The sequence below is a fragment of the Scomber scombrus genome, chromosome 10, assembly GCF_963691925.1.
Source record: "Scomber scombrus chromosome 10, fScoSco1.1, whole genome shotgun sequence".
Lineage (NCBI taxonomy): Eukaryota > Metazoa > Chordata > Actinopteri > Scombriformes > Scombridae > Scomber > Scomber scombrus.
Window position 1 is genome coordinate 401,025 of NC_084979.1, and position 13,344 is coordinate 414,368.

At 39.9% G+C, this 13,344-nt stretch overlaps 1 protein-coding gene across 3 annotated transcripts in view; it reads right to left on the minus strand.

Moving 5' to 3' along the window:
• Window positions 1–1,022: 1,022 nt before the first annotated feature.
• The window catches only part of mthfr (methylenetetrahydrofolate reductase (NAD(P)H)), a 35,458-nt gene continuing 23,136 nt past the window's right edge, over window positions 1,023–13,344 (minus strand). For all 3 annotated transcript variants that reach the window (XM_062427905.1, XM_062427907.1, XM_062427906.1), the window contains exons 6-12: window positions 11,545–11,795; window positions 6,908–7,042; window positions 6,498–6,678; window positions 3,103–3,285; window positions 2,871–2,972; window positions 2,668–2,787; window positions 1,023–2,154 (exon numbers count right to left, since the gene is read on the minus strand). In XM_062427905.1, coding sequence (XP_062283889.1) covers window positions 1,933–2,154; window positions 2,668–2,787; window positions 2,871–2,972; window positions 3,103–3,285; window positions 6,498–6,678; window positions 6,908–7,042; window positions 11,545–11,795 — 1,194 coding nt within the window. In that variant the 3' untranslated portion in view covers window positions 1,023–1,932. The remainder of the gene's footprint in view (window positions 2,155–2,667; window positions 2,788–2,870; window positions 2,973–3,102; window positions 3,286–6,497; window positions 6,679–6,907; window positions 7,043–11,544; window positions 11,796–13,344) is intronic.

A 13,344-nucleotide genomic window follows, 5' to 3' on the forward strand; every position in this document is an offset into this window, starting at 1 on the left:
GGAAGTGTCGTCCACCACACCCTTTCCTATTTATTTTGTACAAATGTTTAATGTGTGTACTGTGATAAAGAAGTTAATCAGAGCAAGTCTTTGTTTGAGTTCTTTCAGTTCAAGTAATCATCATTTTCCCAAAATGAGTCAAGCTGTAAACCAACAGTCTTATCCATGTTTTCCAGTGAGAAACACATAAATCCACCCAGCTCGTAAAGCAGTGAAGTGCAACAAGGATGCAACTTTGTTTTTTTCCTCATGAAATATTTCGTCAGCCAAACTAGCTCAGCATGCAACTATTGGCAGTGTCTGCTGTTTCCCAGTGACTCACAGTTTAGCAAGCATTGGTTTTCTTCATTGAAGGTCAGTGCCTACATGTCGCTGCCACCAGGAACAAGAACAATATCCTCTAATTATTACACTTAGAAACATTTCTTATAATCACAAGAATTAACACCTCACTACAACCTTGTGTGCAATACTTTTCTATCATATCATTTATTCAACCAATATGGTCAATTCTATAATTATGTTGAATTTATTCAACAATATGGAATCCCTGTTTCACCAAAGGATTTCTCACATTGGTATTATTTGTCTGTTTTAAGTTTTAAGACAAATGACAATCAACTTACTCTTATATGCGACTGAAACACTAAGAATTAAAAAACTAATAGTAATAAGGCAATCCATCAAATTTTTCAACAAGCCATCATAAAAAACCAAATGATGATGGCCTTAACATATTGGTTCACATTTGTTGGAGATATTTGTAGGGAAAGAGTTTTGTCTTTTTGACTCAACAAAGTCAGAGGTATTCTTTGAAATGCTTCACAGGTTTTATCCAACTAATAACTATTTGCAGAAATCCAAGACTACATATATACACCTTTTGTGGGGAGCTCAGAGAAACACATTTATTTTGGTCTTAAATGTGGAAGAAATTGTTGATATATTGCTGATCATCACTACTCTTACTTTTTATTACATGGGAAAATGTTTCTTGTGAAATAAACATCTCATTATAATAGTGTAATTGTTAATATAGTGAACTTTATTGAAAACAAAAGTTCTCATTACAATAAAGAAAATGTTTTTTGTGGATGATCATGATTGTCTTCATCTTTACAAAAATGTTTTTGAGGCCATACAGTACATATGTTGAGATGTAAGAGTTGGTGGGACATGCCATGTAAGAATTTGTAATGCATTTTCTTTATTTGTTTGGAATAACATATTTGTATGAAAGAATTCTGCCATACAGATATAGTGTTTATTTTTATATTCATCAGGTCAATAGTCAGTCGGGTTGTCCTGCCACTTCACCACCACTGGGAACTTTTCCATCTGCGATGTACTTTGTGGCAAAGGCAACAGCTGTCTGTGTCTGATGTAGGCAATCTGGTCAACTGCTGCTCAAGTCAAGATAAGGCTTCCAGTGTGTGCAAAGGTTGGACTTATCAATACCACGTCACACCATTTCTCTGCAGGGTTATGATTTGTACATTCAGTTGTTAACATAGTTACTCAATGTGTGTAAAATCCCTGCCAATGTCATCTGGCTGCTGCAGTGTCATACACCGTCCTATGACCTGACCTTTACTTGTTGTTATGTATTGATCACAATTCACTCTGAATACATAATACATTTAAAGTGTGTCCTGTTGAAATGCTACACATCAATAGCAGCTCAAAATGCTGGACACTCCACATAACTGAATATCACTGTAAGATTTTGTACAGTACTGAAAAAACTAATGAGATTTAGAAATGACACAAAAAATAAATATGAAGCACTATAAAAAATGTCAAGGCAGCAGGTAGACAGCGTAACTGTCACAGTACAGTTTTTAAGTTCTGTGTTCTTTAAAGCAGCATTAAAAGACAATGCATAAAATATCCACGTTTTCATAACCCCACCCCTATGACAGATGGCAGATTTTATTCAGAGACAGTTTCGTTGTTGAGTGGCTCTGGAGGTGCATCAAGTAGCTCAAGCATATCATCAATGACCTGCCACAAGCAGTTCTCCAGGGGGAAGTCATTGTCCACTAGATTGACCAGAAAGTAGTTGTCGTGGATATACTTTATGATCATCCGTGATGGAGACTCGTCTTCATAGAGTTTGGCCCACTGCTCGATCCACAAAGCAAAGGCCTCGTCCTGAGAAAAACACAGGGACAGGTTTGTGAAAGGGAACATCTAATAGAAGCAAGTCAGAGCAGACCACAACCACATGTCCCTGTTATTTCTAAAGGTGCCAGACCTGCCTCCTGGACCTTACCCTAACACTAACATTGAATAGCCAAGATTTTCCAGCGACCCAAAAATTAAGTGATGCAAGGAATAAAAGCATCTATCAAGAAATAATTTGTATTTGTGCTGATGCTTAGGATGTCTAGGGCATGTCAGACAGCGCTGTCAAATCACCTACTATTACATAAACAAAACAAAGGTTTTAGGTTAAGAGGATAGGTTCACAGTTTTTCAAGTGTATATTCAAGTATTTCTTGAAATCACTGTCATTTCCACGGTCATTACTCGTTTTTTGCAACTACTTACTTCAGTACAACAATCACCACAATATTCTGAGTTTTGTTTCCTGCAAAAACAAAACCAGCATGCGGATCAAGATAACTGAATTGCTACACATTAGCCAGACAATCTTTATCTTACCTTCCAAAACATGAAGCTGACTGGGTCCACTACTGTGGGCTGAACAATCTCCCTGCCAGGGAAGATCCCCCATGTCACAGCATTTGGCTGCATTTCAGGGGCATTGGTCAGGTTACGGCCCTGCACAGAAGATATTCACAGTCATGTATATTATTAATGAATAAACAAACACTGAATGGCAGGTGCTCTCTGTTCAAACTTACGTGCACATTAACAATGTGGTAGTTGACACGGGGCTCGTACTTCTTCAGTACTTTGAGGAGGGCAGTCACATTTTCACTGGAGGTAAAGAACTCCAGATAGGCCTTTTGGATTGAGGCAGTATGTTAACTTATCAGACAAGAGCACCCCACTGGAACTTCATAACCAATCACTTTATTATTATTATTATTATTTTTTTTTAAAGTAACTAAATCAAACCAAATGCTGACGTACTTTCTGAAAGACATAGCCTCCAGCAGGACCCCAGCCTACTATAGGGTCTGCGGAGGGTTTGCCATTGATGTTGGGCTGGGAGTTGATAGTGAGCACACCTCGTCTGTTGACCTTCTCCAGCTCATCCTTCAGCAAGTTGGTCTCTTGGGCAAGTGGCTCATCGTTCCATGGCAAACACATAACCTGGCAGAAGAGGAAACCTTAGCCTAAACATAGCAAAGCTTTAGAGGAACAGTTCCACATTTGGGGAAAAATGCATTGTTACTTTCTTCTGAGATTGAAGTCCAGATCATCAAGTCTTTGGACAGTTACATATTCAATTTAAAAAAAAGTAATGGACAAAGTACCAATTCTCAGCTTTAAGGTGAGTGACACATGGGCGTCAAGACAATTATATGGCAGTGGGACAATTACTAGTTCAAACCCCCCCACTTCTGCTATGTCAAAGATCAGTGCATCAGTCTAACCACTCCCCTTTGCTTCATTATGAAATCCATTCCGCTTGCTTAATGAGAGAATGGTCAAATCAATGAAACTCCATTCCATGTTTTCACTGCTATCTTACACCCAAGCAGATTCTCACACAGCGTGCACACATACAAACGAGCCCTGCTGACGCTCAGACGCCAGGTAGCTGAGTTGAGATGGGTCACACACTGTCACAACAAGATGTTTAGGACATTGTTAACTTTTTGAAAATCAAAGCTTACCATTTAACTTTTGTATGCCTTTTGCTCACAGCCTTTTTTTTTTTGTTACAAAGTCTCTACAGACTGGCAGCAGCTGTTCTATTAACTGTTATAAATCATAGTACTATAGAATGCCTAGGCGTTTACCTTTCATTTCTGTCATTCTGTCTGCTGCAGTTAGAAACTACTGATGTGAACCAAAAACATTGCTGACATATCTGATGTTCTCCGAAGTTTGATAGGTTGCCAAAGATATGTCCCACTAAACTTTATTTTTTCAATGGAAAAGGAATTCTTATAAACAATCTAAATCCTTGATATGAGATTATTTGCACCATGGAGAGAGAAACATCGCTTTTTCTGTTGCTCTGGTTTATTTGAGGAGTAAAAGGCTGCTCTGCCCATCTGTGGGTACATCACAAACCCGGGAGTGATCCTGATGTAACCCAGCGCCCGACAAAAACAGCCCGTTTCATCTCGTGTCGTGTGTGAGCTGGGTTTGAACTTTAAGCAGAAAAACTATCCAAATACTGAACCACATGCAACTATTTCATCTCAGTTTAATATTCACCAGTAACACTGAGCAGACTGGAGATCTCTGTCCATACAGCTTCTGTTTCATCTCTAAAACTGTACAACGCATTGTCTTACAGTATGTGGTGTGTAAAGTCACAATAAGTTTATCTTCCATTGTTAAATGTTTTTCGGGCGGGAATACATTTATTGAAACATAGGTCGACATGTCAGACGACTCTGTGTATTGATTGGCTGCAGGTTTTCTGGAACGCTGTGCATTGGGATCCTCAGGTAGCCCTGTGCCCACTCAGCATGTTGGACAGCAATGCTTTTCCTCTGAGCTAATGGTGCAGTAGAGAGGTTGCTCCACTGCTGATGCTAACACTCTGCCTTCCACTCAGTTTGTAAAATGTAAAATGCTTACAATTTAATGAATATTAATGAATACAGTTGACTTAAGACTTTAGAAATGCTTTGGGCCATTAATAACCAGTTATGTTTAATATTGTATTTCAGTGGAAAAGGACACCAGTGAATGGTTTGGTACACAAACTGAAAATTCATTCAATCAAGAATTGATTCTGAATCAAATCAGCACTCAGGGATCATCATAGTATTCAATATGGAGATAATTACCATAAAAACCGGTGAATAAAACACACCTGCTTCTTATACACCAGTGTGTCCTGTATACCAGTAAAATACAGAGAGAGGATGGATCTGGATTTGATTGTAGGTATGTAAAAGGCTCTCCACACTAAGGGCCTGATTTACTAAGATCCCAAATAGTGGGTACTAAATTGCGTGCACGGTGCAATAGATTGCACGTTTCATTTGCGTGTGTTTTGCAGGTGATCTACTAAGAATAACTGTGTAAATGAAAACAGGTGCAACAAGGTGGAGACAGCAGTATTTAAATGAGGGTTTTGTGTCTTTATGGAGAGTTTAGACGAGCAGAAATCTGCAAGAACAAAATGAAATGTGATCAGGTTCTAGTGGAAGAGGTTAACTAATATATTGAGTTATAACAACAACTAATATTACCAGAGAAACCCACATATGGAGAGTATTAGTGACAAAGTCAAACCACAAATATTCCACTTCAAAAATATTAACACAGGTTTAAAAACTCTGTCCTGTGTGTATTCTGTCATTGTGCCTCCGTCTCCTCCTCTCTACAGTAACAGAAGTCATCTGTGTGCAGTGAGCAGCAGAATAATACCTGCCCTTCAAACTTATTATTTATAGACACAGTTAGTGTCAGAAATAATACCTTCAGGTTTGGTAAATCACAATACGTGTGTTAATAACATATTTACATTTTCTCCTCCCTGTATTTTGCACACTGGGGTAAAAACGTCTCATATTACATTCATTATGGTAAACTACTAAATGGACAGTATGTATTATTTTGCACAGTTTAAAGACGCAAACCTCAGTGTGCTGTGTTAGTAGATCAGCTTGCACATTTTTTTGCGGGTGATGTCAAGTTTGCACACGTTTCTACACACACACACCTTTAGTTAATCAGGCTCTAAGAATGATAACTATAACAATAACTATAAGTGTAAAGATAACGATGTGAGCATCCACACACGCTGCACGCTCCAGCTGTGTCAGCAGCTAATGAAAATAGATAGACAATTGATGACTGATTCAGTGTGTTGATCAGATGTTTTTCATACACTAGTTGCTTTGATGTATCAGTATTTACAGACCAAACTGACCCAACTGAGAGCAGCAGATGTTGAAGCACGATATTCATTTTTCTGAACTTGCTCTATGAAAGAAAAAAAAAAAAAAAAAGTGGAACAATTATACTAAATTCTCGGATTACAGCTTCTCAAATATGAATATTCTCCTCTACGACAGTAAACTGAATACTTTTGGATTGTGGACTGTTGCAAAGCAAAACATTTGAGGACATCATCTTTGGCTTTGAGAAACACTGATCAACTAATGATTAATTGAAAAAAAGAGACAACAGATTAATTGATAGTCAAAATATTGTTAGTAATAGCCCTAATCGCAAGATCATCAACTGGATGTCAACCTGATTATGAAAATATGGTGCAAGGCTGAAAAGACAAAAATTGGAATTTTGTGAAATGAAATGTCCTTTAGCAGTTACATAAAATACACTCACAAAAACAACACATAAGACAAAGGCAAGCGTCATGTCTCATCTACCTTGTGCCCACTGCGGTTTGATTGGGCGGTAATGTAGCAAGTGAAGACCTCATATACACTCTCTTCATTCATCAGCTCTTCACCCCACATCTGCAGCAGTGCATCTTTGGATGACTTGCTCTTCAAGTAGAACAGGTAGTAGTCATTTAACTCACCAAAAGCTGGAGATGAGGAGTTACCCCTGAGGACATACACAACAGGACACATTTTTACCAAACAGACACAGGACAGGGTTTTTTGACAGAGGGCTTTGCCATTTGAAACAAGTAAATGAGCATACATAACACTCTCTAATAATCCAAATTAAGGACATTAAAATTATGCTACTAAACATTTATTCACTTTATGCATCTTTGCATATAATGAGGTTTTGTTTTAGAAAATCTGAGTAAATGAGTGGTCAAGCTCACCATCTGCCATTGGGGAAGTCATCCCAGTCCTGAGTTCTGTAGATGTAGCTCTTGGGTCTGGATGCCCAGAAAATGGGTCGAACATCCTCTACCTTCCGTTTGGGATGTGCACTCACAGCCCAGGGAAGAGGCCGCCTGGTAAAGACAACAAGCACTGAAGCTCTGGACTACTCTGAGACACAATTCAAGGTTAACCAACAGCAGGGGCCTGTTTCTCAAAATAAGTGTAACACACCCATGCTCTTTTAGGTATCTGGCTTCACTAATCCTGGTTCATTTTAAGTTATTTTGACCCCTGTCGAGTTGTTGGCGAGTGCTAATATTCCAACTTTATTCGCGCCGCTTCAGACGCTTGATTCATTCATTCATTCATTCATTCATTCGTGCTGCCTGATATAAAATCGCGTGTTATCGCGCCATTTACATTCATTTTCTATGTAGACTTGCTGCTCAATTCGCGTCAGACGCTTTTGGTCTGAATGCAGCTTAACACAACCAATGTCCCATGCACTAAAAACGTGCAGGTTAGGTTGATTGGCAACTCCAAATTGCCTCTAGGTGTGAACGTGAGTGTGAGTGGTTAGCTTAAATTTTGTCCGAGCGTTTCTATTTTTTATTTTAGCTTCTCCAGCTATTACGGTAAAATTGGAGCGGCCCTCGGGAACTCACAGACCACTGTGCATAGAGAATCTTCTCACGTGACGCTAATCAGCCAATCAAATCCCTGCAGTCGAACCAGCGGAGAGACTGGACTGTCAGTGAGATACACACGGAGAAAAGAGTTGAGATGTGTTGAGATGTTTTGTTATAAAAGTTATTAGATGTGAAATTAAGTTTATGGTTGAAGTTTAAAAGTAAAAGTAAAAAAAGGGATTTTTTTTTATTTTTCTAAAACTTAACACTTTATTTAAGAAGCACAATAAAGCTTTCTTTTTTATTTTAAAATGCCATAGTTATTAGATATAAGAAAAGATTTATTTATTTTATTATTTATTTGAATCCCACAGTTTGAGTGTAAATTCTAATAAATGTTGTTGCCATATTCTAGAATTCTACTGTATTTATTTGACAGTCTACAATCTAGCCACTAGACACAGATGGTGATGTAACTACCATGTGTTCACGCCAGTGGTGATGAAGTTGCTTAGAAAAACTGCTCCAGGGTCACATCACAGCAACCCTGCCTCGAAGCCTTGGCCCCCACCAGTTTGCCTACCTTGCGAACCGATCCACGGAGGACGCCGTGGCCACAGCACTCCATGCTGCACTGTCACACCTGGAGCAGCAGGGGAGCTATGTGCGGATGCTCTTCGTGGATTACAGTTCTGCGTTCAACACCATCCTCCCACACAAACACCTGGGGCTTTCACATTCCATCTGCATGTGGATACATAGCTTCCTCTCGGGCCGCAGACAGAGGGTCAGAGTGGGCCATCATACATCCTCAGCCCTGAGCCTCAGCACTGGCTCCCCCCAGGGCTCCGTACTGAGCCAACTGCTCTACTCCCTCTACACACATGACTGTGCCCCCGTCCACCATAGCAACACCATTGTGAAGTTTGCTGATGACACCACAGTGGTGGGGCTCATCTCTGGGGGGATGAGTCTGCCTACAGGGACGAGGTGGAGCGGCTGACAGCATGGTGCAGGGGCAACAACCTGCTCCTTAACACCACAAAGACCAAGGAGCTCATAATAGACTACAGGAGAAAGAAAACGGACACTCCACTAATCATCAGCGGGGACTGTGTGAAAAGAGGGTGGCAGACCACATTGGGGAGTGCCTGACCTGGAGCGTGAACACCTCTGAGCTGCTGAAAAAGGCCCAGCAGAGACTTTACTTCCTGAGAATACTCAGGAAGAACAACATCACACAGAAACTGCTGGTGTCCTTCTACAGAGCCTCTATCGAGAGACCTTACATACTGCATCTGTGTATGGTTCACCAGCTGCACAGTGGCTCAGAGGAAAGCGCTCCAGAGGGTCATCAACACGGCCCAAAAGAACGCCTGCCCTCTCCCCACACTGGAAGAACTACAGTTCCCGTTGCATCAAAAAAGCACAGAACATTATAAAGGACTCTTCTCACCCTGGACGCTCTCTGTTTGAACTGTTCCATTCAGATCAGTCAAAACAAGGACAAACAGATTCAAACACTGTTTTTATCCTACAGCGATTACTACACTCAATGCTGCTAATTAATACTGTTTACCACTGATTGTAAAATAGGGCCGTGCAATGACAGGACATAACCTTGTGTGTGTATGTGGGTATACTTGGGCTGTTTTTATGTATAGTATTTATTGATTATCTTTTCTTTTAGTAACTATTATATATATTTTTTTTAATTCAAGATCTCTTTATTAACATTTTCTCATTATAACAAATGTGCAGTGCTGGATAGCCATTATAGAGACATGAGATGGGTGTGGGTACATATCAATCACACCATGCACAAATGAGATGTAGAAAAAATAATAAGAATAATAAAAAAATAAAAATAATGAAATTGAACATTCCCTCCCATGTCATTGCCAGATTACTAGTCATAGCATAAGATCACTGTTCAACCAAAAGCACGGAGTGTGTAACAAGTGAGCAGCATAGCTGAGCTGTACTCAAGGGCCAAGCCTTTAAAGGGTCTGGAATTATTTTAGGAAGGGGCCCCACACCTCCTGAAACTTCTTATTTGAATGCTGAAGTGAGTGTCTAATTTTCTCCAATTTTAGGCAGGACATGATATCTTCTAGGCATTGCGCATGAGTGGGAGGGAAAGTATCCTTCCACCTGAGCAGAATTGCTCGTCGAGCCAGAAGGGAGGCAAAGGATAAAGTGCGTTGCTTTGCTGTGGTTAACTTTTTCTCCCTTCCCATGACCCCGAACAGAGCAGTCAATGGGTTTGGATCTAATTTGACCTTTAACACCCGACAAAGTGTATGAAAAACCTCCCTCCAATATATCCCAAGGCCTGAGCAGGACCAGTACATGTGAATGAGAGAAGCTTCCGCATGTTTGCATTTTACACAGTATGGACTAATATCCGGGTATATGGAGGACAGTTTTGCTTTTGAAATATGAGCCCTGTGTACCACTTTAAACTGAATTAAACAGTGACGTGCACAGAGGGAGGTTGAATTAACCAGTTTGAGTTTGGAAACCCAAGTATCCTCTGATAAAGGAAAACCCAAGTCCTCCTCCCATGCAGTTTTGAGCTTATCTGTGGGGGCACTCCTAAGCTCCAACAGCTTGCCATAAAGAACCGAAATTAGCCTCTTTTTAAGTGGATCTATAGAAAGGATGGTGTCAACAATAGTCGAATCTGCTGCTGTTGCAGATCTGGTCGTCTGACAGAGAACAAAATGTCTTGCCTGAAGGTACCTGAAAAAATTTGACTTAGGGAGGCTGAATTTTCTACTAAGCTGCTCAAATGATGCCAAACTGTTGTCTATGAACAAATCTTTGAAACGTACAATCCCTTTCCTGTGCTACTCTTGAAAGGCAGAGTCCTGACAGGATGGTTTGATGCAATGGGGCTTAGCAGAGAAAAGCTATCAAAACCAAAATGCTTCCTAAACTGGGCCCAAATTTTTAGAGAATGTTTAACCACTGGGTTTCTGATTGATCTAAGTGAGGGAAGTGGGAGTGAGGATCCAATGAGTGCAAGAATTGACAAATTGTCGTTTGACTGTAACTCCATCGCCACCCAGTCAGGGCAGTCAGGCCGGCCATAACAGGAGGACCAAAATGCAAGGCAGCGCAAGTTAGCAGCCCAATAATAAAAACGAAAGTTTGGAAGGGCCAGACCCCCTGTCGGCTTGGTTTTTTGAAGATGAATCTTGTTCAAACGTGGTCGTTTACCCCGCCATAAATATGAAGAAATAACTGAGTCGAGAAGTAGGAAAAAGGATAAATGTAGGAATGTAGAAATGTAGGTAGTATGGTCATTTTGATTGAGTTGATGCGACCCACAAGCGACATCGACAGGGGCGACCATTGTGTTAGGATTTGTTTAGTTTGATTTAACAATGTAATAAGATTCTCCTGGAAAAGATCTTTATGCTTCCTTGTCGCGGATATGCCTAAATAGGAAAATGTGTTGCCCTCAATTTTGAAAGGAAAACTGCTAAGGTCTAATGCACATGCTTCATTATTGATGGGGAAAAGCTCACTTTTATTGAACTATTATATATTTTTAGTAAATTTCTTTTCTTTTTCATGAATGATGCACTGACTGGTGAGCACTTTAAAATGTCGTTGTACTTGTGACAATGACAATAAAGGATCTATCTATCTATCTATCTAAAACTACAATGCTACTTCAAGCTACTGAAAAATAACACAGACATTATGATGTTTCGGACCTGCACTTGAGGACATTTTCACAAATTGGACCCCTGCTCTAGAGGATAAGCAGTACATCTAATGGATGGCTAGAGTCCATATATTACAGTAGTACAAATTACTTAACCAAAATGCAGCACTTAATTATGAAACACAACAATGCAAGTTTTACAAAGGATAAAAGTGGAAAACAGTTTGTTGTTTTGAATATCAGTTTATTTCCTAAAATTATAAGACTAATTATGACTTTTGCCGAAAGCACTAATGTCTTGAGAGCAGGCAAGGAGATTACTGACCTGGGGTCTTCTATCCACATGCCCAGCTGTCGGAGGACCTCCATGGTGGCAACCTCTCTATTCAGTGTGTAGAAGTGGAGGCCAGGCACCTTGCCGCTGTCCAGTAGCACTTGGCACATCTGCACTGCTTGTTGGATTCCATAGTTACGGATAGCAGCGTCATTGTCTTTGATGGGTTCGATGACTTTTGTGATTTCCTCTGGTACCTCGAGCTTGGACAGCTTGACAAGTTGACGTAGAGACTGGTAACCCTGGAGAAACAGGTTAAAGTCCAGTTTTATCCAAGTGGATGGTGTGAGAGAGGTTTAAACAGTGGTTATTTGATGTTTTTCTTGTATTCTTGGGACATTCGACCAAATTGGTGCAAAGTAAGAGTTAGAAAAATCTTTTCCCCAAATGTTTTTACATGTGCAAATTAAATAATATCTAAAGTATACATTTCTAGTAATTGTACACTTAATCCTCACATTGTATTTTCAGAAAGTTTTGAAATATTTTTCCTTTCCCAAAATTAGTCACTACCAAAACACACAACATATAGTACAATAAAAGGGGTTATATTAACTTTCAATATTATTAACAGGTGTTCAGAGGTAAAACAATAACATTTACAATTTTAACAATATGTTTAATGTCATTTTTGAAATTCATGGGATTTTGAATGTGATTTTTCTTTCTTAAGAGCATAAACTTGATCATACTGATTTCAAACTTCAGTATCCATTAGTTTTAATACACATTAAACCAAATATTACCGTAACATCTTAGTTTATTACTCAATGTACTTTATTTTTGACAAAACATCCCATATTTGGTCGTTTCCGCAGCCTCCCCACTAATATGTTCTTTTCACCGCACATCGCAGGCGCTCCATCCGTTGACAGTCCCGTCAGTTTGTCCCAGGGCAGTTTCATTTTATCCACACATTGACATACTTCTTTAAATATGTCTTTTCCTTTTGTTGTGCCATGCATTGATTTTATTCCCAAAAGTTCCTCTGTAACGCACAAACTGGAGTACAATCCACGGATGAAGATGGACAGCTGTACAGTATCAGCCACATCAGTGCTCTCATCCACAGCAAGAGAATACGCAATGAAGTCTTTTCCCTTTTCCACAAACTGCTCTTGTAAATCGGTGGCAAGCTCACATACACGATCAGCAACAGTATTTCTGCTTAAGCCTATATTTGAAAATGCTTGCTTTTTGTCTGGACACATGACGTCACACACTTTAATCATGCACCGCTTTAGTAACTCTTCCTCGGAAAAAGGCCGGGCTGACTTGGCTATTCCTTCGGCTCTCACCGCTGCCTCTTTGTGATTTTGCTTTTGTGAACATAGTCTGCTGTGACACCAGAGTCCTTTTTAACTCATCTGACTTCTTCTGCCTGTCACTCTACTTGAATTTGTCCTGGTGTTTTGTCTCATAGTTCTGTTTTATGTTATATTCTTTAATTACAGCCACGCCAGCTCCACAAACAAGGCAAACTGGTTTACCACTAATGCAAGTAAACAGATACTCTGCCTCTCACCTGTCTTGAAAGCCCCTGTTTTCAGAGTCCACTTTTCGTTTGGCAAATTCTTTTTGGAGGCTTGTTGAAATGTACAGGTGAAGAGCATAGCTGGCTTCAGACTTGGGGGCAGGGGGGAGAGGTGCAACTGGGCTCGCAGGTCTTGACACGCTTGCTGTTGCAGTGCATTCTGGGACTTGTAGTATCAAAGATGTGCCCCCCTATATACCGGCGGGCCACTTAAGATGAACATATGATATTTTTTCACAGGCCAGATATAATTGTAC